Source organism: Coccidioides posadasii, chromosome 4 (genome assembly GCF_018416015.2).
Source record: "Coccidioides posadasii str. Silveira chromosome 4, complete sequence".
In the NCBI taxonomy this organism is placed as follows: Eukaryota; Fungi; Ascomycota; class Eurotiomycetes; order Onygenales; family Onygenaceae; genus Coccidioides; species Coccidioides posadasii.
In genome coordinates, this window is record NC_089410.1 from 3,232,048 (window position 1) to 3,254,675 (window position 22,628).

Below are 22,628 nucleotides of genomic sequence, written 5' to 3' on the forward strand. Positions count from 1 at the left end.
CGGAGAAATTAGTGGAGGTGGTCCGTGCGCTGCGAATCTTGGTAGTCTCTTTTTCAACCGCCCGACCTCTGGCGCAAGAGTCACTGGAATTTGATACTGATATCTGCTTAGCCACGGAATCTCAGTCTAAATTCAGAGAAGAAGTCGACTGATTCCAGGTCAATACGAGAATCCACGGAGTGAGAACGAGTCTTGAAAATGATGTGCCTCCGTGGCAGCAGGACAGTGTCCTTCAGCCTCAGTCCTACCAGACGAATTGTGGACCGGATTTCTCGAACAGCTTTATCGTAAGGCCTCTGTCCCCTCTGCAAGCTGAACTATCACGTTTAACTAAGGATTCATTAGACAAACCGTACCCCGATCACCATTCCAACCAGCACGGTCCCTATCCTTCGCCACCTCATCAACCTTCCGCTCACTCTTCCCTCCTACGCGCACGACGACACAATCCCCGCTCTCTACTACATTCTCATCACTCCTGCTCTCCACTCCAGGAAGCGCTTCCCGCCAGTTCTCCACCACTGCCGCTCTGGGAGCAAAACGAAACACATACAATCCGTCTCGGAGAGTTCAAAAACGTCGACACGGGTTCCTAGCGAGATTGCGGTGTAGAGGCGGGCGAAATGTCCTATCGAGGAGAAGGTTCAAAGGACGGAAATATCTAACTTGGTAAATTGGATGTATGTGCCGCGGCTGATCTTGTGGGTTTTATCAGGGATGGTAGAGGAGGATTGCCTTAAAACCTGATGCGGAGCGTGTCGCCTCATTTGTGTGCACTATGTACGATTTTACTCGAGTCCCAGTTGGGTGGAATCGCGGCAGGCATTGATTGGGAAAAAGCACGCCCGTCTTCACATTGCCATGGTGAGATCCATATCCTCTTCGCCGGGATTCCACCGGGCACGCTCGTCGTACCGTTTGGTTGTTTTATTACTGTATCAGTAGCTATGGACTCGCGTGCAAGATGTGTATGTACTATAGATGTCAAAACTACTTTTATCAATCATCATCACATTGCATTTCAAGAGCCTAATACGTAGCTACCATGAGCCCACCCCGGGCAAACTTTATCTATGCCGTAAATAAGCCGCAGGAAGAGAAGACGGGATAAAAAAAAAAAAAAGGAAAAGAAAGAAAGCCACCTGAACACGGACAACGGCAACAAGAATCATAGAAACTGGAAATGAAAAGAAAAAAGCAACGGGCATTTTCGTCATCCTGATAGAAATTGGTGAGATAAAAAATCCAGGGTAGAAAGCTAAGCGTGCAATAAATTTTCGGACCGCATGTTCCCATGATTATGATACTTTTTTTTGATGGCCTAAAACAAAAATGGGTTTCTGACATCTAAACACACATCTCTGCCACACCGATCAAATGTGCTCATATTTGCCCTCTTGTTTATACGAAAGGGCTAACGGGAGAACGTGTTAATTTACTCGAGAATAGGTTCAAGGGTATTTCCTCTGTTACGGTAGTTAGCATATGATTAAAGACAAGCACGCAGACGCTACTTACGCGACAATATTTGCCCATCCGATCAAACGCCAATGCTTGTCAATTCTTCGACTAAGGGCAATCTTTTCGCCAATTTCCGTACAAGCGGGACTGGTCAAGCTCAATTTCGCAGCGTCTGCCTTCACACCCATGACCTTAGCACCAGTAGCAGTAGAGCCGATGTTTACCATGAGAACTTCGTTCTTCGACAGTTTAGCAACCTTGGCTTGCTTGCCATCTGCAGTCTTGACACCAAGTAACCGACGTAGGAGGAAGTAATTAACTTCGAGTTCGCTGTAGATAGCAGGAAGTTTACCACGGTGACCAAGAACGAAACCAAGAAGACGATCGGCACGGCAGAGAGTGGGGTCGACTTTTGTTCCGACACCAATAAGACCACCAGGAACGGCGAATTTGAGATCGTTCTGTTCGGCGAGAAGAGATATAACACGGCTGAAAATTGGGCGACATTTGAGCTTGCCTTGCTCATCTCTTGTGACGATACCGGGCCGGATCTCGATTTCATCGTTGAGCTTCAATACACCGGTCAAAATGGAACCACCGGCAACACCACCCTTCAAGTCCTCGATTTCACATCCGGGCTTGTTGACGTCGAAGGAACGGATGATAATCATGTGAGGAGATGCGGTGAAATCACGCATGGGGACGGGGATGTGTGTGCAGAGATACTCGTTGACAGCGTCAATGTTGTACTTCAACTGTGCCGAGATAGGAATTATGGGAGATCCGTCTGCAACTGTGCCGCGAATGAATTTCAATATCGACTGGTAATGCTGGAGAGCGCCTTCTTCCCTCATAAGGTCGACCTTATTTTGCAGAATGATAATGTGGTTAAGCTTCATAATCTCAATGGCAGCCAAATGTTCAGATGTCTGTGGCTGGGGGCAGGTTTCATTTCCGGCGATCAGAAGTAACGCTGCATCCATGACAGCGGCACCTGAAAGCATAGTACTCATGAGAATATCGTGGCCGGGACAGTCGACGAAACTGGAGAGGCGTTAGCAACGCAGGGGTCGCAATGTAGAACGACGGGATCCTTACGAAACATGTCTCTGTAAACGGTATGTGCCTGAGCAGCCATCCCTCTCACACGGCGGATCGACTTCCTTTTCGCTCTTAAAACTCCTGTAGCACCCCGGGCGCGGACAGTCGGGATTATCACACTTGTAAATCTTCGCATTCGCATAACCCAACTTGATTGTAATGTTTCTCTCCTGCTCATTCTTAAATCGAACAGTCTGCACCCCAGAAATGGCCTTCACCACCGTCGACTTTCCGTGAGCGACGTGCCCAATCGTGCCGATATTGATTGTTGCTTGTCGCGCAATGATCTCGGGTGATAAGGGAGTGAGCTTGGATAGGTCCAAGGTGTCTGGGTCAGGCTGCTCTGGGAGTTCTGGCTTCTTCTCTGCGGATGTTGGGGGAGCGGATGAGGGCTTTTTTAATGCAGACTTGAGTGGTTTAGTCTCTTGATCTTCGAGGTCGTCTTCGTGTTGGTCAAAATCCTGCTCAACTCCGTTCCGGTCAGCGGCACCAAGCACAGGTGAGCCCGGCTGGGATTCGTCCTCAGAATAATCACTCATTGGCGCCATGATTGCGGGAGATCTAGAGTAGGTCGCAAGCTGTGTGTCAGGGCAGCCCGGGAGGTAGGGTGTTGGTTGCGTGAAAAGGTGGTTTTGGGGATGTTGGTTGAGGTCTGTGAATGGCAAAAAAGTGACTGGATTTAGTGGGGCTCAGCTTGCCTGCGACTTTTTGCTGCTAAACCGAAAACAGAATCTCGACGAAGCGACTCGCTCTACGGAGTACAGAGCACCAGCTCCATATGCAGTATTCATCTTATGATAATATGCACACCACATCGCTGGCTTTCTTCTCGTGATTTGTTTGCTAGCTAACTAATTTATGCATTTGTTCCTTCTATCTTCACGTCATCCATAGTCTCGATGCGCCTATTCCTCGTCTTCTTCACTTCCAGTGTCACTGTCTAAACCACCATCCTCATCGTCCTCGTCCTCGTCCTCGTCCTCTTCATCGTCGTCCAGCTGTAGTCCATAGTCATCTTCGAAATATTTTAGAGGCTGCACTTCCGGTTTAAACCCTAGAGATTCAAATCCGGTTTTAATTCTCTGGTGTGCATGTTAGCATACGGTGCTCATTGCGCCAGAAAGGGAGTAAGTTACCTCTTCAAGTACAGGAGCACATGTTACCACAATATCTGAGCTACCAGGGGTAAAAACTGGGAAGACCATCTCTCGGAGTGATTCCTTCAGTTGGTCAATGGTGACAGCCCGTACTTTCTTCAAAAGAGCTTCCTTATAATCTGGAGGAAGGTTCCGAATTACCTGTCGGATGTAGCTCTCCTGTGCTGAAAGAATATATGTGGCTTGCTCGTTCGCGAAGCCGGCCACAATGGTGCTGATGGCACCTTCAAGTGACATCATGGGATCCAACGCTGCGACTCCAGATAAATGATCATCCACGATTTTCTTTGCTGCCTCAAATGCCTTGAAACCGTTGGGTGAGCGATAAATGTTGAAGTGGATAAGGCCAGTTTCAACATTATGCCTAAAGCTCGCCCCGTAGGCTAGACCAGTGCCTCGCACGGCCACCCATAAGGGGCCCTCCACCGCATTCATGTAAGCAATAGCGACCATAAGTGCCGGCAGTTTAGGGTGATCGTAGCAATTCAACCCTTTGGCACTTGCATTCACGTGAGATGTATCGATAGTTGGCATCGGTACTATGTATGTAAGTTGTCCAGGTGCTTTTCCAGCGTCGCTAAGCCGTTCACTTTGTTTAACGAGAGGCAGCAGCGGCTTTGACATATCAAGACCTTCAATGTATGGTTTCCAAGATGAAACTGGATTTGGGAGTCTTTCCAGATCACCAATGACAAGGATTTGCAGATTTTCGGGCTGGAATAGGGCTTTCCTGATCAATTCCATCCGCTGCACAACGCTCTCTGGATCCTTTGCAAGAAGTTTGCTGATGCGCTTCAAGTACTTAGCTCTCACCAATGTTGACCTCGCCCGAACAATAGACTCTGGAGCGTATTGGACCATATAACGAACGCCGCCGACCATGCCACTTCCACTTCGCTTTGCATCTGGAACATCCGAGAATAATCTAGTCGTAACAGCAATGAGACGTTCGGGATCAAAAATCGAATTCCATGTTAGCTCCTTCAGATATGAGATAGCAGTCTCATATTTCTCCAACTCAATCTGAAATGTTATTGCCAGCATCTCAGAATTTCCAGGGCTGCCGTCCATGGTATATCCGACGGTATCTCTTTCGAGGTCAACTATCACCTGCTCAAACGAGACACGCTCACCATTTCTGTCAATTGGAAGGCTGAAGAAAGTTTCGGTGTAGACCGACAGCAAGGGGAGGAGCTCTACGGGCACGCCTTGAGTGGAAATCACCAAGGAGAACTGGACAAAATTGCTATTTATATCCTCGAAATGGATGAACATCGGCGAATCCATACCGTCCAAGTCTATCAACTGCTGGATTTTGTTGTTAGGTCGCCCTCCTTTCAACGCATGGCCTGATTTAGCCGTTGTTGTATGGACAAAATGGATTGAATCCGTATCCGGGACCTGAATTTTAGCCAGGATTTCACGGGGTATTGGCTTATCGTTTTCAGCCTTTGCCTTTGATAGTTTATCAGCCAGTTCTTTCAATCCTTTCTCTCCGAGCTTTCGCTTTCGCTCTTCAATTCTCGCCTCTTCATCAGCTTTCAATTTGGCGGCAAGCTTCGCGGAGGGAACACCAAGCACTGAAATATGGGGAGCGTCCGCCATGTACTGCTTAATGAATCCTCGCCATTGATTGTCATGCCACGACTCCAACTCTTCGTACTCTTGCAGGGTTGCGACGTCGAGAAGTCTGGATCCGTTTTTGTCGCCAAATAGGAAACTATTTACGACATAGTCTGCAAACGAGGATGCCGAGTTCTCCGTCGCAAATTTCCAGTTACGCCTGTGCCTTTGGATACACTCGCGCATGTATTTCATGTCAATTTGCTCTTGCATAGCTCCTCTAAGGACTTCAAAAAATCGGCGCTCCACATCATGCAAACTTTCAGTCGCAACGCTAGTTAGGGTAAAGCGGATTTCTGTCCGAGGTCTCTCATCTGTCATATAGTAAACCGCCGTAGCAACATGCTCTTTTTCGACTAGCACATTTTCTAGGAGCGCAGCTGATGACCCGGCAAGATACAATAATGCGACATTAAGTGCGGCACCTATTTCCTGTTAACAGATGTCAAAGTGTCATCGTACAAGATAAGATACATACTCTGCACACGGTCATTGCAATCTGGCCCCAGAAATCGGATCTCGATTTCACCAAAGGACTCATCCTCCTCTGGAAATTCGACGGTGTCGATGACAGACGCTTGAAGGGGCGGTGTTGGAGTAGATTCTACCCATGGGCGCTGGAAGGGAGCGTTAGGGCTAGGAATAACGTCCAAAATCGTATCTTCGAACTTATCCAGGACAGAGAGAAGATCGGTATGGTCCACTTCTCCGACAATGATCAGGCACAGGTTTTTCGGCTGATACATTTCCTTGTGGAAAGCACGAATGCGTTCTGCTGTGAGAACTCGGAGCTGCTCCATCATTCCACCAGTTTCATAGCGAAAGCCTACGCCTTCTGGGTACAGCAGTCTACGACATCGTAAATCTATCAATTCAGAACAGCGATTTTGCACGCCTTGCATTTCAGAGTATACCACGCCTGCATCGTGGCCAGTACCGTCAATATGATATACCTCGGTATAACATCCAGCATCGGTGAGTGTGGGCGCGATGATATGTTCTAGGTATATTGGCAAGATCAAGGAGAAACCTTCCCATCCTGCAGTATCGAGGGTGTAGGCCGTATGGTCGGTGGCAGTCCACGCGTTTGTGTCAGAATAGAGTCTGGTAGCCAGCTTATCAAGGAAGCCCTTGTATCGGAAATTTCTTGAGCCCATGAAGCACAAATGCTCTAGGGTGTGGGGTGAGCCGGAATCATCATGAATCTCCGTTGCAAGCACAAAGTATCCATAGACTTTGGGTCCCTTTTGATCTATAACCACGGCTCTCATTCCAGTCCTTTCAGACTCGTAGTGCGTAAAAGTGCTAGCAGAGTAGTCTGGCTTGAATTTTTGAAGCCGGCGAAAAAAGCTTCTACCACCATTGTGAGATCCCATTGTTGAACTACCCTCAGGGCCTTCTAGAGAAATTTGACGAAGGAGATAGGTAGAGATTTTGGATAAGCTAGTTCGACTGTTAGCAGATTCAGTCAGCAGAAAAGGGTCATATCACTGCCTGTGACATAATGACGCAAGAGACAAGGTATAAGGAAGAAGAAAATGAAAACACAAAGGGGTGGTTTGGTCCGGGTGTACCCTAGAATCCATTAATGAATTGTGCAACTGGGGTTTTGCAGGCGACGGGAAAAAATAGAGGATTGCGCTGCGCAGAACAGTGAACACAATCAGTGAGGGGAACAGGTGCTGCAGGTTCCAATGAGATGTTTGAACGCAGAAAGGCGATGAGATAGAAGCGTATTCCTTACTTGAAAGGGTCTCTTATCAACTATTAATGCCTAGTAACTATGGTGGACCAAAGCATCCAAGTTGACTTCTTTCTAATTGTTAAGACAAAAATATACTGCGTAGCTTAGGTAGGTACAGAAGAGGTGTGCGGGGTGCATGAAGCAGCAGGGAGATGGGGAAGTAGAATAGTTAGTTGGGGAGGCAAAAGTGGGAGCGGTTGAAAGGAGATAGAGGCCAGACACAAGGCTGAAGACCAGGGCCTATGCGCCAATATTAAGGATGGATAGCAATCTGTTTGTTTTATGAAGTATTTATCTCGTGAGAAGGCAGCCCGCCGAGAGCTTGGGCTGAGTGACAGTTGACCTCCAAGTGAGTCAGCTGCAACATGTGACCACATCCCAGGCTTGGGCGTTTGCCAACAGACAAAGCGGCGCAGGATGCTTGGCTGTCCTCAGCGCCAGCAGCTATTGATGGCCCGAGCAGGTTCATAATGGATGCGTTAATATGATGTTTAACTTTGATACAGTCAGGGGCAGATGATTTCCAACATTGATTGTTTATCTGGTTGAATGAGCATAGTGATTTATATTCACAATGGCTTCCAGTCCCTCCAGCGATGCCATATGTCAAGCGCTGCTCAGGTTCATCACTGACGGGAAGTTCCCCGACTCAGAAGACCTCGTGTCGACCGAATTTCCTCTAGAGGTCATCCCGACTGAGCTGCAAGAGATAACAACGGCCAAGAAAGAGGTTGAGGTGCGTTCTAACACAGCCATTTTTGGGAAGCCCAACACTAATGCTCCCGCTCAATTAGAATGAAATATCAACCCTCAGCCGAGAAACAGCGACGAATATAGACGACTGGATAGTTCAAGCAAAAAAGCTGCATCAGGATATAGAACGCTCTCGGCTGACCGCTAGAGAAATTGTTACACTACACGAAAAGGGACGAGCGCTTCGTGACCGGGTCTCTGATGCGCAATCCGCGGTTGACCAACTACATGAGGACATTGTGTCGAATGAAGCTATACTAGAAACACTGGGGCAAGCGCGCTTGATTGACAATAAACTTGCAAATGCACAGTTAGCCCTTGATCGCGGTGAATGGATAAGATCTATTGATCTTTTGGACGATATTGGGGATTCACTAGCCAGTAGCAAGCTTCCCCAAAGCACCAATATCGTCGGTTTATTGTCCACAAAAGTCACGCAGCTGCATGCCGGTATTTCCAATGCCCTTCGAGCCGAATGGAGCACTCTGATCAAAATCGATGCCACCTCAGATCAGCCAACAATCACCATACACGGTAGCGGTATGTTTGGCTAAGCCACTGTACATGTCTATTGCTTACTCCCAGATCAGATCATTTTCCCGATATTTTAGCTGGATTGACCAGGTTACAAGTTTTGGACGATGTTGTCAGTTCTTTTCAAAAGGATCTGATCAACTACATCCTTCGGCCTGTCATCTTCCCCGTTAAGACGGGCCAATGGCGCATATTCTCTGTGGATGGAAACTGTTTGCGACTAGTCCTGGCCCCATCGCGACCACTACTTTCAGATTTGCTAAACAGTGTACTATCGGCATTTTCGTATCTCAAAGAAAACCTGCCCTCTAACATCCTTGAATGCCTGTTCACCACCCTCGCCGGTACCATCGTTTCACCATTGACAACAAAGTGGCTATCACCTTCGGTCCCAAGCGAAGTCTCCTCGCTTGAGGCATTCCAGGGAACACTGGACCGGATCCATCGATTTGTTTCAGATTTAGAAAAGCAAGGCTGGCACGGACTGGAAGGGCTTGGTGCTTGGGTTGGACAAGTTCCCCGCCTGTGGCTTAGCCAACGACGGTCCAAGGCCTTGAATGATGTGCGACTGGCTATGTCCCATAGTACTGGGAAAATCCGGAAGGTAGAAAGAATCGAGAAGCAGCATGTATCCGGGGACAACGGCATGTTCATTGAAGGAAATGGTGAGGATGATTGGAATGCTGAATGGAGTGACAACGAAGACGAAGATACCCTAAAGAGCACAACCATTAAAACAACTTCGGAAGAAACGGAAAACCAAGCAGACCCCGGAAACGAAGACGACGCTGACGAGTCTTGGGATTGGGATGACGACAATGAAGAGCCTCCAGCGGCTGCTCAACCGGAAGCGAGCTCTGAATTAAATTCGCAAGCTAAGGGACATGGCGGCGATCACAAAGACTCTCAGCGGGAGTTGATTTTGAAGGAGTACTATGCCGTAACAGATTTACCAGATCGTATTCTTACTATCATATCTAACCAAGTCGCCGACGCTGAGGATTTGACAAATTTAGGGTGAGACTCCATCATCCTATATATACTTGTTTAATCCACTAATTAGGTCAGGAGCTCTCAATTGAAGCTGGCTTCTTCGCGGCCTGCTCTACTTGCATTGCCTACATTGATTGTTGCAATGTTCAAAGCCACGGCGCCAGTACTATACTCTCATAGGTTCGATGCCGGTCAGATGCACCTATATAATGATTGCATGTATCTTGCAGAAAAACTACGTTCATTTCCAGAGGCCCAAAATCTCCCCAAGCTAAGCTCGGATGTTGAGTCTATCGAAAAATTTGGCAAGGCAGCATACGGAAAGGAGCTTCAGTCGCAGCGTACTATCTTAAGTGATCTTCTTGATGGCTGTCAGGGATTTTCAACCTGTTCTGAAGAGCCCTTTCTGGGAGAGTGCAAAAATGCAATGGCTGCAGCAGTCGACAGAGTGAGAGATGTATACAAGGAGTGGCAACCAATTTTATCCCGCTCTGCACTCCTTCAATCAATGGGAAGACTCATATCGGCAGCGATAAACAAATTAATACTAGATATCGAAGATTTGAGCGACATTTCAGACGCTGAGTCCCGGCGACTGGCTGAATTCTGCACCAGTCTGTCCAATCTAGAGGATCTATTTCTTCCTGATCCTAGCACAGATCCCAATGCCGCCAACCAGCCAGAAGTGATACCAATGACGGCCATGTACGTTCCGAATTGGCTGAAGTTCCAGTATTTAATAAATATCCTTGAGAGTTCTCTGGCGGATATCAAGTACATGTGGACTGAAGGAGAATTGAAGTTGGAGTTTGATGTGGATGAGTTGGTTGATTTGATCAAAGCCCTTTTTGCAGACTCGGACCATAGGAAGCGGGCGATTGCGGAGATGCGGCGGACTGCTGGTGTATCTTAGAACCATAAATAAAATAGGATATATATATACTGGTATTCCGACCTTTTACCCCGTAAATAAGCAGTATCTGTGGCTTCATTTTTTATTCTCTGTTAGATTTAACTTGGGTAGCCCATAATCGGAATTGCATGTTTTGCCGCTTCGGCCACCGTACAAAAATTTCCCGGTCAACAATTTTGCAGTCTTGCGCAAAAGACTCTGCAGCAACAGATAAACAAAAAAGAAAAACTGCCCTTGCAATAATAAGGATGGCGGAGGAGTCGAGTTTAGAAGTACAGTCACAGACTGCGCAGACACAAGTAAGACTCAGGTTTAGCACCAGAGATGAAGATCTTGCGCTTCCCGAGTCAACTGGGCCTATCCTCGTCCCTACAGGTACGAAGTCGCGCAACTGGAGAAGGAAAAAAGATGAAAATCTAGAAGAAAACGTTTCTCATGCAGAATAAACTTAGGTCTACGAAGATATGCTCTTTCTACCCTTGTTAACAACCTCCTCGCTACCGAAAAGCCCGTTCCGCTAGAATTTCTTATAAACGGCACGTACCTTCGCACTTCCGTTGATGAGTTTCTCACGGCGAACGGTATATCAGCCGAAACAACCCTTGATGTCGAGTACGTGCGCGCGCTTATTCCGCCATTGCATGTTGCATCGTTTTTACATGATGATTGGGTAAGTTCGGTGGACGTGCTTAGTGACAGCCAAAATGAAGAGAGGATTATATCGGCGAGTTATGATGGACTGTTGAGGGTGTGGAATATGTCGTCAGAGATTATTCATACGTCGGCGTCGGCGAAAGATGGAGGGCATCAGAGTGCGATTAAGTGCGTGAGATTTTTGTCGGCGAGTCAGATCGTGTCTTCAGGAATAGACAGGACGGTGCGATTGTGGAAATATACAGACCAAGAAAAGGGGATAACTCCGCAGATCGAATATTATGGTCACAAAAGCAGTGTGGATTCGATAGCGGTTCATGGAAACCGGATTTTGTCGGCGTCTGCGGACCACACGGTTGGGTTCTGGTCCACGAAAAAGTCCGAGTCCCCAGCTGTGCCTCAGAATCTGCTCCCTTCAAGCTCAGCGAGAAGCTCCAAGCGACGGAAACTAAACTCCTCCGCGAGCACTTCCCAACGCGGACCATTAGCTTTGCTCAAGGGTCATACTGCTCCTGTTTCCGCTGCAATTTTCGACGCCAAAGATTCCACAGTCGGATATTCAACGTCTTGGGATCACTCGCTTCGCACATGGGACCTTGTCACTGCCGCTCTAGTTGACACTCGCACTACTTCTCACTCTTTACTGTGTGCCCAGCACCTCCCCGAACACACCCTTCTTGCTGCGGGCTCGGCGGCCAGACATGTTACTTTAATTGACCCTCGGGCTTCGGCTACGACAGTGTCCGCGATGACGCTGCGAGGGCATACCAATGCGGTTGTATGTCTTGCCAGGGATCCAGACAGTACATACGGCTTAATAAGTGGAAGTCACGATGGTACATGCAGGATCTGGGATATTCGATCTACGAAAACGGATACAAACGGCGTGGTGAGTGAGAGCATATATACGATTGCTAGAAAGAGCGCAGGTGAGGGCAAGCGAGTAGGAGGGGATGGAGTGAAGGTGTTTGATGTCTGTTGGGATAAGAAAGTTGGAATTGTGAGCGTGGGTGAGGACAAAGTCATTCAGATAAATCGTGGAGAGGGGGTTGTCCCGAAGACTGCCTAATAAGTTGGCTTTCCAGATCCAACGGCCGCTCCTAATGCTAAAAAATATATATATATTTGTAACTCTTGTGTTTTTCAAACGATTTTGAGCAGACGGTCCTAATTTTGCATAAACTCATCCCATCTATTTGTACTGTACATGTCCGAATTTCGAACGCCGCGCCAACGCCTTAAATCCTAGGTATAGAAACACGAAAATATACACACGTTCGATTCATTTTATGCCCTCATAGTCTCCGCTCAATAGCATTGAGTTTAATGGCAGTTTTGGTCTGGGATCTCGTCAGCTTCGACAATCGACGCAAAAAAGGGCATCAATAGCTGCGTAATAGTTTGCAAGACTGACCTGAGTTCTCGTTCTCTGTCCCCTCACTGGAAGGTTCAATGCATGTCTCCTTCCGCGATATGTTCCCGTATCCTTCAAACGTCGAATATTATCCAGAATCTCTCGACGGAGGTCGTTCTCGATCTTCATGTTGGATAGGGCTGAAGTTATGTCGAGGACTTGCTTGTTCGCTAGGTCGCCAATTCTCGCGGTCGGGTGCACATTATGGCGGGCCATGAGGCGAGCGCACACGGATGGGCCAACTCCGAAGAAGGATAGGAGGGATTTCTATGAAGTCGGGTTAGGACATTGAAGGCGAGTTAGTGGGTTAGGAAGAGTGTAAAAATTGCGTACAGAGACGAGTTGCCGCTCGGGAAAGCTGACGCCGAGGATGTAAACCTACGGGAGAGATTAGTGACCGATATCACTGCCATAGTCTAATGAATTTACCATTTTGCCCGCGGAATTGGATCCAACTGTCTCTAGGCTCTTTTGAATGCGACGGCTGAGGTTGCGATGGAAGCTTTGCTGATCGCTTTCCATCCATTGGTGTTATTGGAAGGCTCAGGTGCGGGCTGCAACGGGGAAACATTGTTCCGCGTGTTTCAAGCCGGCCATCCATCCATGAAAGTTGGCCTCTCCTCCCGCCCGTCCAACACAGAACTATCAATTGACTGCTCTGCTTTGTTTAAGAGTGTTTGGGCTGTTTATCCTACAATTTCGCGACCATGTCTAGCATTAAACGCCTTGTGGCGCTGGGTTCCATCGTCCTCCTTGCCCTCTTCCTGCTTGTGTCCAGGGCTGAGGCTAAGGGACCAAAGGTCACCAACAAGGTACGAATGCTGACACCCTCTCTCTAGACTACGATGTTCCAACATTTTTACAATAACTAGGTGTATTTCGATATCGAGCATGGGGATAAGCCTATGGGAAGAATAGTTCTGGGGCTCTACGGCAAGACCGTTCCCAAGGTGAGCTGCACTGAATGTGGATGGCGCGTTGTAAGGAGAATGATCTGTGCTAATTCATATTGCATAGACCGCTGAGAACTTCCGGTAAGAACGTATGGTCTCCAGAAACACCTTTTCGGACTCTAAATGGTAGCAGCGCATTGGCAACCGGTGAGAAGGGCTTTGGATACGAAGGCTCTACCTTCCACCGTGTCATCAAGGACTTTATGATTCAGGGTGGTGACTTCACCAACCACGATGGTTAGTGATCATGGGCTACTTTCGGATCTAGTATTGGAATCCAGGCTAATTTTCCGAAACTGTAGGCACTGGCGGAAAATCCATCTATGGCCAAAAGTTCCCCGATGAGAACTTCAAGCTCCGACACACCAAGAAGGGCCTTTTGAGTAAGGACTCTGGCTTTCTATCCTTGCCGGAGCATTGAAGTTGCTAACCACATGCTCCTGCCTATAGGTATGGCCAACGCTGGTCCCGACACCAATGGATCCCAATTCTTCATTACCACTGCAGTCACAAGGTATGTGTCACACTTTTCTATGTAGATGTTTATCGTTCAAGAGAAAAGCTAAATCGCGTCATGTAGCTGGCTTGATGGTCGTCATGTTGTTTTTGGCGAAGTCCTTGAGGGCTACGATGTTGTTGATTCCATCCAAACCGTGTCTAAGGGATATGGAGACAAGCCCGAGACGGATGTCAAGATCGCCAAAAGTGGAGAGCTACCAGTGGAACCGGAAGGTAGTGACAAAGAGCTTTAGATTAATAACTCCTGAGTCTTTCTGAACACCTGGCCTCTCTATCTTCTTTCATTTGGCGCCAGGAGTCGCTGATAGCTCACCTGTCCAAAAAAAAGGCGACCGGGGTCGATTTCGCACTTACTTTGAAACTCCGATGTATAATCCTCCTCAGCGGCATTAAGACATCAGTCAATCCACAGGGTTCCTTATTTCCCCGACCTTCGAATAATGGATTCAGACCTTTCCTTCTCAGAAATTCCATATGAGGTTTGGGATACGTCTATCCGTGTGGGTAAGTGGTTAATGTATATAGATAGGTACATCTATAGGAGACAAATTATAACGCTTGCAACATCCATATACCCAAGTGACCTTTTGCTTCTATTGAGCTTGTTGACAAGATGGTGAGGCAGCCAGACATCGCGAAGCGATCAAATTTATATATGATCCCAAAATGTCCAAAAACCGCCTGTGTGGGTGGAATGTTGCGTTCGGATCCGTAGAGGCCGCCGCACAAGTCGAACACGTGAAATACTGCCTGATAGACTTGGTCGTGAACGCCAGCGCCAAAGACGAGGAATGGTAAAATTGTCAGGCCCGCGGTGGAAGCATTTTTCGGATGTCAGAACTGGACCGGGAATCGTGTTTTCTGGCATCTGCGGACCGCAAGGTATGGTAATCTGCGGGGCATCAGGACAAGTCTTACTTGGGCTTGCTTGGTGGCGTATGCCTTTACACAATATGCGAGGTGAATATCTCACATGCTTCTTCGTGTCACCCGTAAAACTGGTCCTCATGGTTTTCTCACCACCAGCGATGCTTTCGTGATAGGTCTCCTCCGACACTTCAGGTACAAACCTAGCCCTTACGACCGAGCTTTTGTATTGGACCAACTATGAGGAGGATTTTAGCTAGAGGGTTGGGAGATTGCAGATCTTGCCTGGGATATCAAATATATGATATTCCCTTCCCCAGCTCTTCCCTCAAGCAAGCGATATACAGACACAGCCACATGGCTGTCTTCTGTAACGGGGCAAAAACGTGCGCAAAATTGGAGATTTGGATTATCAGGTCCCAGTTAGCCTTTTTCCTCGATATCCGATCGTGTCCATCATATCAGCCCGTCGCTGCATTTCTGTCTTGTGGCGCCACAACAACTCCCTTGACGGGCGAGTTCTTCCCCGCAGACCGGCGACATCCGGATCTCACATTTGCTGGAATGGCGCTCCTATCTCAGCGCCATTAAATGCTCCATGGTATTGACTGTCACGACGTGTCTAATGCGCCGTTCGCCCGACACATGTAGTCGAGCTCTGCATTCATAATCCCATCTCCATATGTCTCTGCTATACCGAACTCACACCGTATGATTCCGACAAAGCTTCGCTTTAAAAGAGGCACAAGGTTGTTACGCTCCTATTACAAGCCTAGCGTTAAGGCACATGCGGGTAATTCGTACGGCGTGTCCAGACGCGGTTCGGTTCCCCGTCTGTCAAATACGATATCCCTCCAAGCGGTGACCTAGTGAATCCTAGTATTTCTAACGATCAGCATCATCAGCCCTGTCACATCTCTTATGCTCCATAGATCGAAGAACCTGAGATGCAAAGAAATCAGAAAATTGGAGTACTGCCGAGAAGACTCTTGAAACAAAGCAAGGATGGATCGGGAGGGATCGATGACGCATTTGTTCGGAACAAAGGAGTTGAGTGCACATGCATGTTTCCGATGCTGTGGGAGTCCGACCCGGAAGAGCACGAGCAGAGTTGGCCAATGCGGCCGTACACTGTACTATTCATGCGTGGGCTTCAGTCTGGTAGGGTTATACCGCATTTCTGCTGAGCCTCGTTATACCACAGCGCCAGATGGGATTTTGTCGCATGTCCTGCGTGGTAATGTGCGGCGTTGCTCGCCCTGAAGGATTATGTAGGTGGGATACGACGGTATGTTTCTTGCTACATACATATGCACCCCGCAGAACTGGTGCTACGTATATCAGACCTGAATATGTGGTGGTCAAGGGTTTTACCAGCCTCAAAGTCCTCTTCTCAGCAGCCCACAGGCATATGTAGAATTAGCAACGTGGGACTTTCTAGTTATATACATTCATTATACGGAGTACTCGCTTGTTCTTGTAGATTCTTCTCAGCTGGTCTGTCCCCATCTCGCAGGCAATGGAGTGGATAGGAAACGGCGGGATCCGCAACCTAGACTCCTAGAGTATATGGACTAACTATGTCTGACCGGACTTGTTCTTCAGCTCCATCACATGGGAGAATCTCAACAGTAATAGTGTTTGCCGTTAACGAATAGTGTGGCGCCCACCTACGAGAGAAAGCAACTTTAAGCGGGTACATTTCTGCAGACTCCCGTCAACAATTGTTTGCCTGTTGCCTTCTTCTGACAACCGTCGATACCAAGGATACTGTACTTCGTCCGTGGATCATTTACAGTCAATTGACTGGAAGGGCGAAGGCAGATTCGGCATCATGATGGTGGGTTGTTTCCCATATTCATGCAAGGGTTTTACATGGATTCATCTAGGAGATGCGCTAATTATTGGTTTAGTGAAGTAACTCCAGAGTACGGAGAACGGGGCGAGATCATAAAGTATAAGTAGGCAAGGGTTAAACAAAGATAGCATGCACACTTAGAGTAATTATTATAAACTTGTACTCCGTATATATGTACGGAATACGCAAGCAGTTACACGGGCCAACGCGGAGAAAACTCCAGCCATCGGCATTTGCTGGCAGTGGAGGATTCTCGGAAGCTAACCGATAATCGATCTACATATGATGGCCGGTTCGCTGCCATCTAGTCATCGCGTGCTCCGCGAGCTATCCCCCAGCGTATATGCAGAGCGATGTAACTAGATAGGTTAACTAAGTTGTACTATAACTACGGAGTATATCGTCAACGATCGATGGGCAAAGGTAGGGAGCTGGCAAAAATAAATCGAATCCGTGATCCTTACCCACAAACAAACAATGATCTTTGATTGGACCCGTCGTCACCTCTGGTGCTCCACATCGTCTTCATAGTGCGGAGGGTTTCGATTGGGAGACCAAGGATCCATGGGAAGGATGGCCGTGGCCCTGACTAACCATAGGCTCGAGCCTCGACCTTCGCTGGCATTTTAGCTGCTGTCCCCTTGTACCATCTCCGCCCCGAGTGAACTTAAGGATTAACTAGGCGGGGAAAACCGCCAAATGGTCAAGCTGGCCACCCACTCGGATATTCGCAGAGACGATCACAATTGCCCTGAGATTCGATGATAGTCTCCAAGACGTAGGATTGGCAGGTCCATGTTTTGGTGACTACTTGTGTCCTGCATGCATGAAGGTGCGCCCTTCATACCCTGACAGCCGACATACACCCGCAATCTTGGGGTGCGATTATTATCTTTTTTGATGTTCTTTCTCGCCGGGAAACACATGTTGGTTCCCTCCTCGGTCCTCGAGGCCACAACACATGTGAAAAGATTCAATTTCCCCCTTAGAGGCTCCACCCCCGCGTGCTTAATTCCAATAGACTCCCATTGAAACCAGGAAACCAGTAAACGAAGGCGAAGATGGGTTGTGTTTGGAGCCTATGGTCCATGCGGATGCAACTTGGCTCGCTATCCTCCAAAAGTGAGACACTGAGGCAGGCATTGAAATAGATATAAAAGGAGCCTACTGGACCCTCGTCTCCCCCCGTTTACCAGCTCGCCTCAAGGATTGCGGAACAAGCCAGTGTTATTCTCTCAGATTCTGTGCTCTAGTCGTCAGTTGGCCGTTGACAATTCTTTGAATCAAGATGAAGTTCTCTCACACCCTCGTTGCTTTGGCCGCTGCCGGCATTGCCAGCGCCCAGATTCCAAATATCCCACCTTGCGCCGTAAGCTTGTCCCGTCGATTGACTATAACACATCACCCTCTGACAGAATACTTGTCTTTTAGCTCATGTGCTTCATCGATGCTCTCGGCAACGACGGGTGCGAGAAGTTGACCGACTTCAAGTGCCACTGCGCCAAGCCCGAACTTCCAGGAAAGATCACGCCTTGCGTTGAAAAGGCTTGCCCCAACATTGAAGCCCGCATCTGTATGTTACCCGCCCTCTACTTGGGAAGAGCAGTTCCTGACCATAGTACCCTTTTCGGCTATAGCCGTCTCCAACATCGTTGTGGACCAATGCTCCAAGGCCGGTGTCCCGATTAGCATCCCACCAGCGGATACTCGCACTCCCACCCAACCTCCAAGCACCAGCCCTAGCGCTCCTCAGCCAACTGCCTGCATTCCCAAGCGCCGCCGTGCATGAACACGAGGAAGATAGGAGTTGAGGTCTCCACAGTGACGGTTGCCCCGTTGGGAGAGTTTTCTTTCTTGTGCGACAGATCCACGCTATCTGCCACTCTGTAAATAGTAATCATCAAGGCATAATACAAATGCACGGATTTACATGCACTATCTTTTCCCCTGTCGTCGTCGGTTAGAGTTCGTGAACGATACCTCGTGGTCCCAGTCGAGGACTTGGGGACCGGAATGGAGAACGCGCTCTTCCCACGTTGCCCGAAACCTTATAGCGGGATGCGATGGAATGACAAGATCCAGACCACCAATTGGCTAACTAAGTGTGTAGCTGTCCAGAAGACAGCATGGCGGCCGCATCCCCAAGTGTAGAACAAAAGCGCGAGATATTTCGCTTAGGAGACTCGCGCAGAAACGGCAAACCTGCACAGTAGCTGAGATGTGTTTGGCATGATTGCATCCCACCCCAGTTTCACCCACTCACTCTCTCTCTCTCTCTCACACACACACACACACACACACACAGAGAGAGAGAGAGAGAGAAGAGAGAGAGAGAGAGAGAGAAGAGAGAGAGAGAAGAGAGAGAGAGAAGAGAGAGAGAGAAGAGAGAGAGAGAAGAGAGAGAGAGAAGAGAGAGAGAGAAGAGAGAGAGAGAGTGTGTGTTTCCTTAAGCATGGCTGTTAAGTTAGACACTGCTTAGACTTCTTCCTCTGCTGGTTGCTGTCGCTAGATGCCAGTATCCGAGTCCTTTCTCAATTCTCATGGGAGAATATGCAGTGTGATCTGTGGTCTTGAGATAGACGGAATGAGGATATCACCGAGTTGAAGATTAGTGATAATAGCTATTTCCAGCTGCTTGCTGCTCTCAAGCTCTGTGAAAAGCTTGACCGTGTAATCTTATTTGCCATCAGCACCATCGAGTAGCGAGTCAACACTCATGGGACAGAGAACGCCGGTGAGCGCCCGAAAGCCGGTTGCGGACATGGACCAGCCTCGTCAACACGACCAAACAGCCGCTTGGGCGGTCACCAATTGGTTTGATTGTTTCCTTGTGCAAATGCGCAAGTGCCGACAGAAGAGGTGACACACCGTGCAACAGGTCTGAATTTGACCCCATTTGATCTGCAGCTTATGGGATCCAGAATGGCTGTTTTTGTCGGGAGCGATTTTCTTTCCCTCACTCCAATGGACACCATCATTGGCCTGCTGTGCCTAGGACAGACCAGGGGGGCTGCTTGGCACGCTTGCTTTATTTCTCAAATATCCGCTTGCCTCTGCCGCCAATACGGGAGTCCGTAACACCGCAGCAAATTGGAGAGAACGCCCGCATCGACCGACGACGCACGACATCTCGAAAGGAGCTGCCATGCAGTTACGCAGAGTATGGCAGCAATGTGTAATAAACAGCTTTACCGCTGTGTTTTAAACAGCCTTCATACCTCCCGCTCAAGAGGAGTTGCCCATAAGCCGTCCTTCCGTCGATACGGACTGCTGAGTGCTTTCTTTTCCCCTGTAATTTTTGAAGTCGTCGCCCTCCCTTGCTTCTGATCATATCACCCATCGTCGGTCCTTCTCGAGCTCCTGGGTGCACATTGACATACACCCGACATCCCATACGTCCCGGCAGCTGGGTGCGCGTGGCTCTCATCTTTTAATTTTCTTTTCTTTTTGTTTGGTTGCCTGCTTGTTGGTTTTTCCAAAAGAAAAACACGTGGCTTAGCTCCGCTCAGGTCCAACGCTCGTTGGAATAGTCAAGCTGTGAGAAGATTTTCACTCCTGCAAGCATATACGAGTCGCAGAAGAACCTGCAACGCGGACACCAAGAGCTGAGCGATATGAAACTCATGGTTGGCTGTTGATAGGCAGCTCCCCAATTGACTCTCACCTCTCTATTTCCGGAGGAATATGCGCTGAAAATACATAATACCCCATCTACCTGCAGGCTCCACATCGGTCCAGCGTCCGAGGAAGGTGATTCTTTCGGGTAAAAAAGGAGCACCAATGCCATCAAAGAACCGTAAGCTCGGACCTTTGGAGCATCTGCCTGTGTCGTCACCGAATGAAGGACAGGTGAAGGCGTCCAAGCCGCCCCAAGAGGTTTTCCACTTTGTCAGCGTCAATCCGATATCTGAGGTTCAAAAATCACATAATCGGACCGTCATCCGATCGCATGCCAGTAAGTATATCTGGCGTCAACACCGAGCTGGGCGATCAGAGAAGAGCAGCGCGAAGAAACCGTATGCAAAGATCTTAAGCCCTCCATTACCCGGTTCCAAGCAGGTAATCCATCAACCGAAATGGCCTTCCTCGCAAGGCTCACCTACACTCTCGGACGACGAGTTAAAGCCATCCTCGAACCCGCCGTTTAGAGAATTAGAGGATCCTCCCGCTAAGGCTGAAGACAAAGCAATTCAGCCCTCCCCGAGTAGGGCTTCACCATTGTCCCTAGCATTACACCGACCTGATTGCGGCGCAACGTATGTTTCCCGGACCAATACTCGCCCGGGAATTACACAGAGGCATGTCGATGGTCCATTTAACCAATTGACGGCCTGGCTGTCTAACCCTACCCACGTATATCCGTCAATGTTGGGCGAATCGATGATTAGCAAATTGATGCGATACGGTCAGTCTGTTTTCTACCCGTCAAGTCCTCTCTCTATCTTTTTGACCACTATCGTATTTGAGGCTTCCTCGCAGAGGTTGATAAGGCGGGAAGGTTTGAGTGCTGTGCATGTATGTATGTATGTGTGCACTGGCCACTCTTTGCTGACTACCAGCCAGCTGCCTTTGAGCTTTGGCCTGGACTGGTTTTAGGTGCTTCAAACCAAAAATGGGATCGAGAGGAAGCAGCTGAGAACTGGATGCCCCGGGCAATGACCAGTCCTCCCCTCTTTACTGCATTTCTATACGGTGCTGCGGGACACATGCAGACGCGAAAGCGACTCGAGGGTGGGCAGTTTCTCCCGCAAACAAGAGAGGAGAAACTAGAGCAGATTGTCTGTGAGACTGAGACGATCAAAGAGTTGAACAGAATGATGCAGGACCCATCCCAGGCGTGCTCGGATGAGGTCATTCTCGCCGTGTTGTGTATGGCTTTTAATCGGATTGATTATTCCGAATGGAGCGTGCCCGATACGTGGCCGAGAGCACCACTGCGCAACCTCCAGTGGCTGGATGTGTATGGCGGACTATCGCTGAACGATCATCATGTCAAGGGTCTCCTTGCGCTCATTGAGATGAGAGGTGGTGTTTCACAGATGAAATTGCCTGGCTTAGCGGTGACATTGTCAACGTAAGTGATTCCCGTCTGTTCGCATGAAGGATATGAGACATGGGTTACTCACTCACTCCTGCAGGTCGGTTGTGATGCTATCAACCAAATACCTTGTCAGACCGCGGCTCCCATTTGTGCCCATATTCAAAGAAAGTGCGGAGGGGCGAACACCTCATTGGCCGACGATGATGAACAGTGTCGAGCTGGCTGATGACGGCCAAACGGACCCCATCCTCAAGGCCAACTTGCCGTACAACATCTGCGATGTCCTTCAGAACATGCGGGACTACAGCAACGTCGTAAACCTGTACTCCCAAGGCGTCCTCCCAAACCTCGAGCTGGCCAGCATCGCTGATCGCCGCAACTGGATCCAATATAGCCTCGTCTCACTACCCTCTATCTATGAATTAGATGAGCAATCCATCCAGCACCACAAGACATACGAGGTTTGTCGCCTTGCGGCAATGATATACAGCATGCTTGTTATCTTCCCACTTCCGGCCGCAAACCGACCGTTTAAGCGGATAACATCGATGACAAGAGCAGCGTTGGCTGAGTCGGAGCCGTTGACCGCCTGGGGGCCCGCTGGTGAGATGCTGCTATGGTCGTTGGTGCTGGGGGGAATGGCGGCGAGAAACACGCCGGATAGGGGGTGGTTTGCCGACAAACTTGTAGAAGTCCTCGCTTCTGGAGGGCCACGCACGTGGGAAGAGCTGAAGGAAGTGATGGTGCAGGTGATGTGGATGGACAGTGTGTGCGATATGGGAGGACGGGCTTTCTGGGAGGAAGTGACGAGCGCTGGCCGGAGCTGGATTTGAGGGAAACAGATGATATTTATATTTGATCCTATTTCTAGCTATCTCCCTTGGATCATCTTTCCTTTTTGACCTTTTCGGCAGCGTGTTCCTACATAACGCACTCCGTACACACCGGGGACATTCCTGGCGAGGGTTTCGGGTGATTGTTGCTCGGAAATTTTCAGTTCCCCTTTGAAGGCCTGTTAGCTATATACATCGCCCACACTAGCA

The 22,628-nt window shown here is 48.7% G+C and overlaps 8 protein-coding genes across 9 annotated transcripts; 5 read left to right on the forward strand and 3 right to left on the reverse strand.

Moving 5' to 3' along the window:
• Positions 1–920: 920 nt before the first annotated feature.
• GCD11 (eukaryotic translation initiation factor 2 subunit gamma) lies at positions 921–3,209 on the reverse strand. Its single transcript, XM_003067396.2, has 3 exons — positions 2,560–3,209; positions 1,519–2,505; positions 921–1,466 (listed from the first exon to the last, which is right to left on the reverse strand). The coding sequence occupies exons 1-3, from the start codon at positions 3,108–3,110 to the stop codon at positions 1,436–1,438; spliced, it is 1,569 nt and encodes a 522-aa protein (XP_003067442.1). The 5' UTR covers positions 3,111–3,209; the 3' UTR covers positions 921–1,435.
• Positions 3,210–3,365: 156 nt separating this feature from the next.
• D8B26_007924 (uncharacterized protein) lies at positions 3,366–6,736 on the reverse strand. The gene is made up of 3 exons (XM_003067397.2): positions 5,821–6,736; positions 3,699–5,767; positions 3,366–3,644 (listed from the first exon to the last, which is right to left on the reverse strand). Exons 1-3 carry the CDS (start codon positions 6,716–6,718, stop codon positions 3,468–3,470), a joined length of 3,144 nt encoding a protein of 1,047 aa, XP_003067443.2. The 5' UTR covers positions 6,719–6,736; the 3' UTR covers positions 3,366–3,467.
• A 794-nt stretch (positions 6,737–7,530) lies between these two features.
• Positions 7,531–10,312, forward strand: D8B26_007925 (uncharacterized protein). Its single transcript, XM_066125682.1, has 4 exons — positions 7,531–7,822; positions 7,881–8,379; positions 8,430–9,390; positions 9,442–10,312. Exons 1-4 carry the CDS (start codon positions 7,661–7,663, stop codon positions 10,277–10,279), a joined length of 2,460 nt encoding a protein of 819 aa, XP_065981766.1. The 5' UTR covers positions 7,531–7,660; the 3' UTR covers positions 10,280–10,312.
• A 215-nt stretch (positions 10,313–10,527) lies between these two features.
• On the forward strand, positions 10,528–12,031 carry YTM1 (ribosome biogenesis protein ytm1; the record flags this gene model as incomplete). The annotated part of the gene is made up of 2 exons (XM_003067399.2): positions 10,528–10,654; positions 10,732–12,031. The coding sequence occupies 2 exons, from the start codon at positions 10,528–10,530 to the stop codon at positions 12,000–12,002; spliced, it is 1,398 nt and encodes a 465-aa protein (XP_003067445.1). The 3' UTR covers positions 12,003–12,031.
• D8B26_007927 (mitochondrial 37S ribosomal protein uS13m) lies at positions 11,775–12,869 on the reverse strand (the record flags this gene model as incomplete). Its single annotated transcript, XM_003067400.2, has 4 exons — positions 11,775–12,273; positions 12,348–12,614; positions 12,681–12,725; positions 12,777–12,869. The coding sequence occupies 4 exons, from the start codon at positions 12,867–12,869 to the stop codon at positions 12,229–12,231; spliced, it is 450 nt and encodes a 149-aa protein (XP_003067446.1). The 3' UTR covers positions 11,775–12,228.
• Positions 12,870–12,990: 121 nt separating this feature from the next.
• Positions 12,991–14,491, forward strand: CPR2_1 (Peptidyl-prolyl cis-trans isomerase B). Of its 2 annotated transcripts, XM_066125683.1 has the most exons (8): positions 12,997–13,159; positions 13,220–13,297; positions 13,365–13,381; positions 13,434–13,537; positions 13,603–13,683; positions 13,751–13,814; positions 13,881–14,032; positions 14,148–14,226. In XM_066125683.1, exons 1-8 carry the CDS (start codon positions 13,055–13,057, stop codon positions 14,210–14,212), a joined length of 666 nt encoding a protein of 221 aa, XP_065981767.1. In that variant the 5' UTR covers positions 12,997–13,054; the 3' UTR covers positions 14,213–14,226. The 2 variants fall into 2 exon arrangements, with proteins under 2 accessions (XP_003067447.2, XP_065981767.1); XM_003067401.2 differs by having other exon boundaries at positions 12,991–13,159; positions 13,881–14,491.
• A 3,341-nt stretch (positions 14,492–17,832) lies between these two features.
• Positions 17,833–18,333, forward strand: D8B26_007929 (uncharacterized protein; the record flags this gene model as incomplete). The annotated part of the gene is made up of 3 exons (XM_003067402.1): positions 17,833–17,913; positions 17,976–18,117; positions 18,182–18,333. The coding sequence occupies 3 exons, from the start codon at positions 17,833–17,835 to the stop codon at positions 18,331–18,333; spliced, it is 375 nt and encodes a 124-aa protein (XP_003067448.1).
• A 1,429-nt stretch (positions 18,334–19,762) lies between these two features.
• D8B26_007930 (uncharacterized protein) lies at positions 19,763–22,535 on the forward strand. The gene is made up of 3 exons (XM_066125684.1): positions 19,763–20,949; positions 21,108–21,618; positions 21,683–22,535. The coding sequence occupies exons 1-3, from the start codon at positions 20,325–20,327 to the stop codon at positions 22,416–22,418; spliced, it is 1,872 nt and encodes a 623-aa protein (XP_065981768.1). The 5' UTR covers positions 19,763–20,324; the 3' UTR covers positions 22,419–22,535.
• The last annotated feature ends 93 nt before the right edge of the window (positions 22,536–22,628 follow it).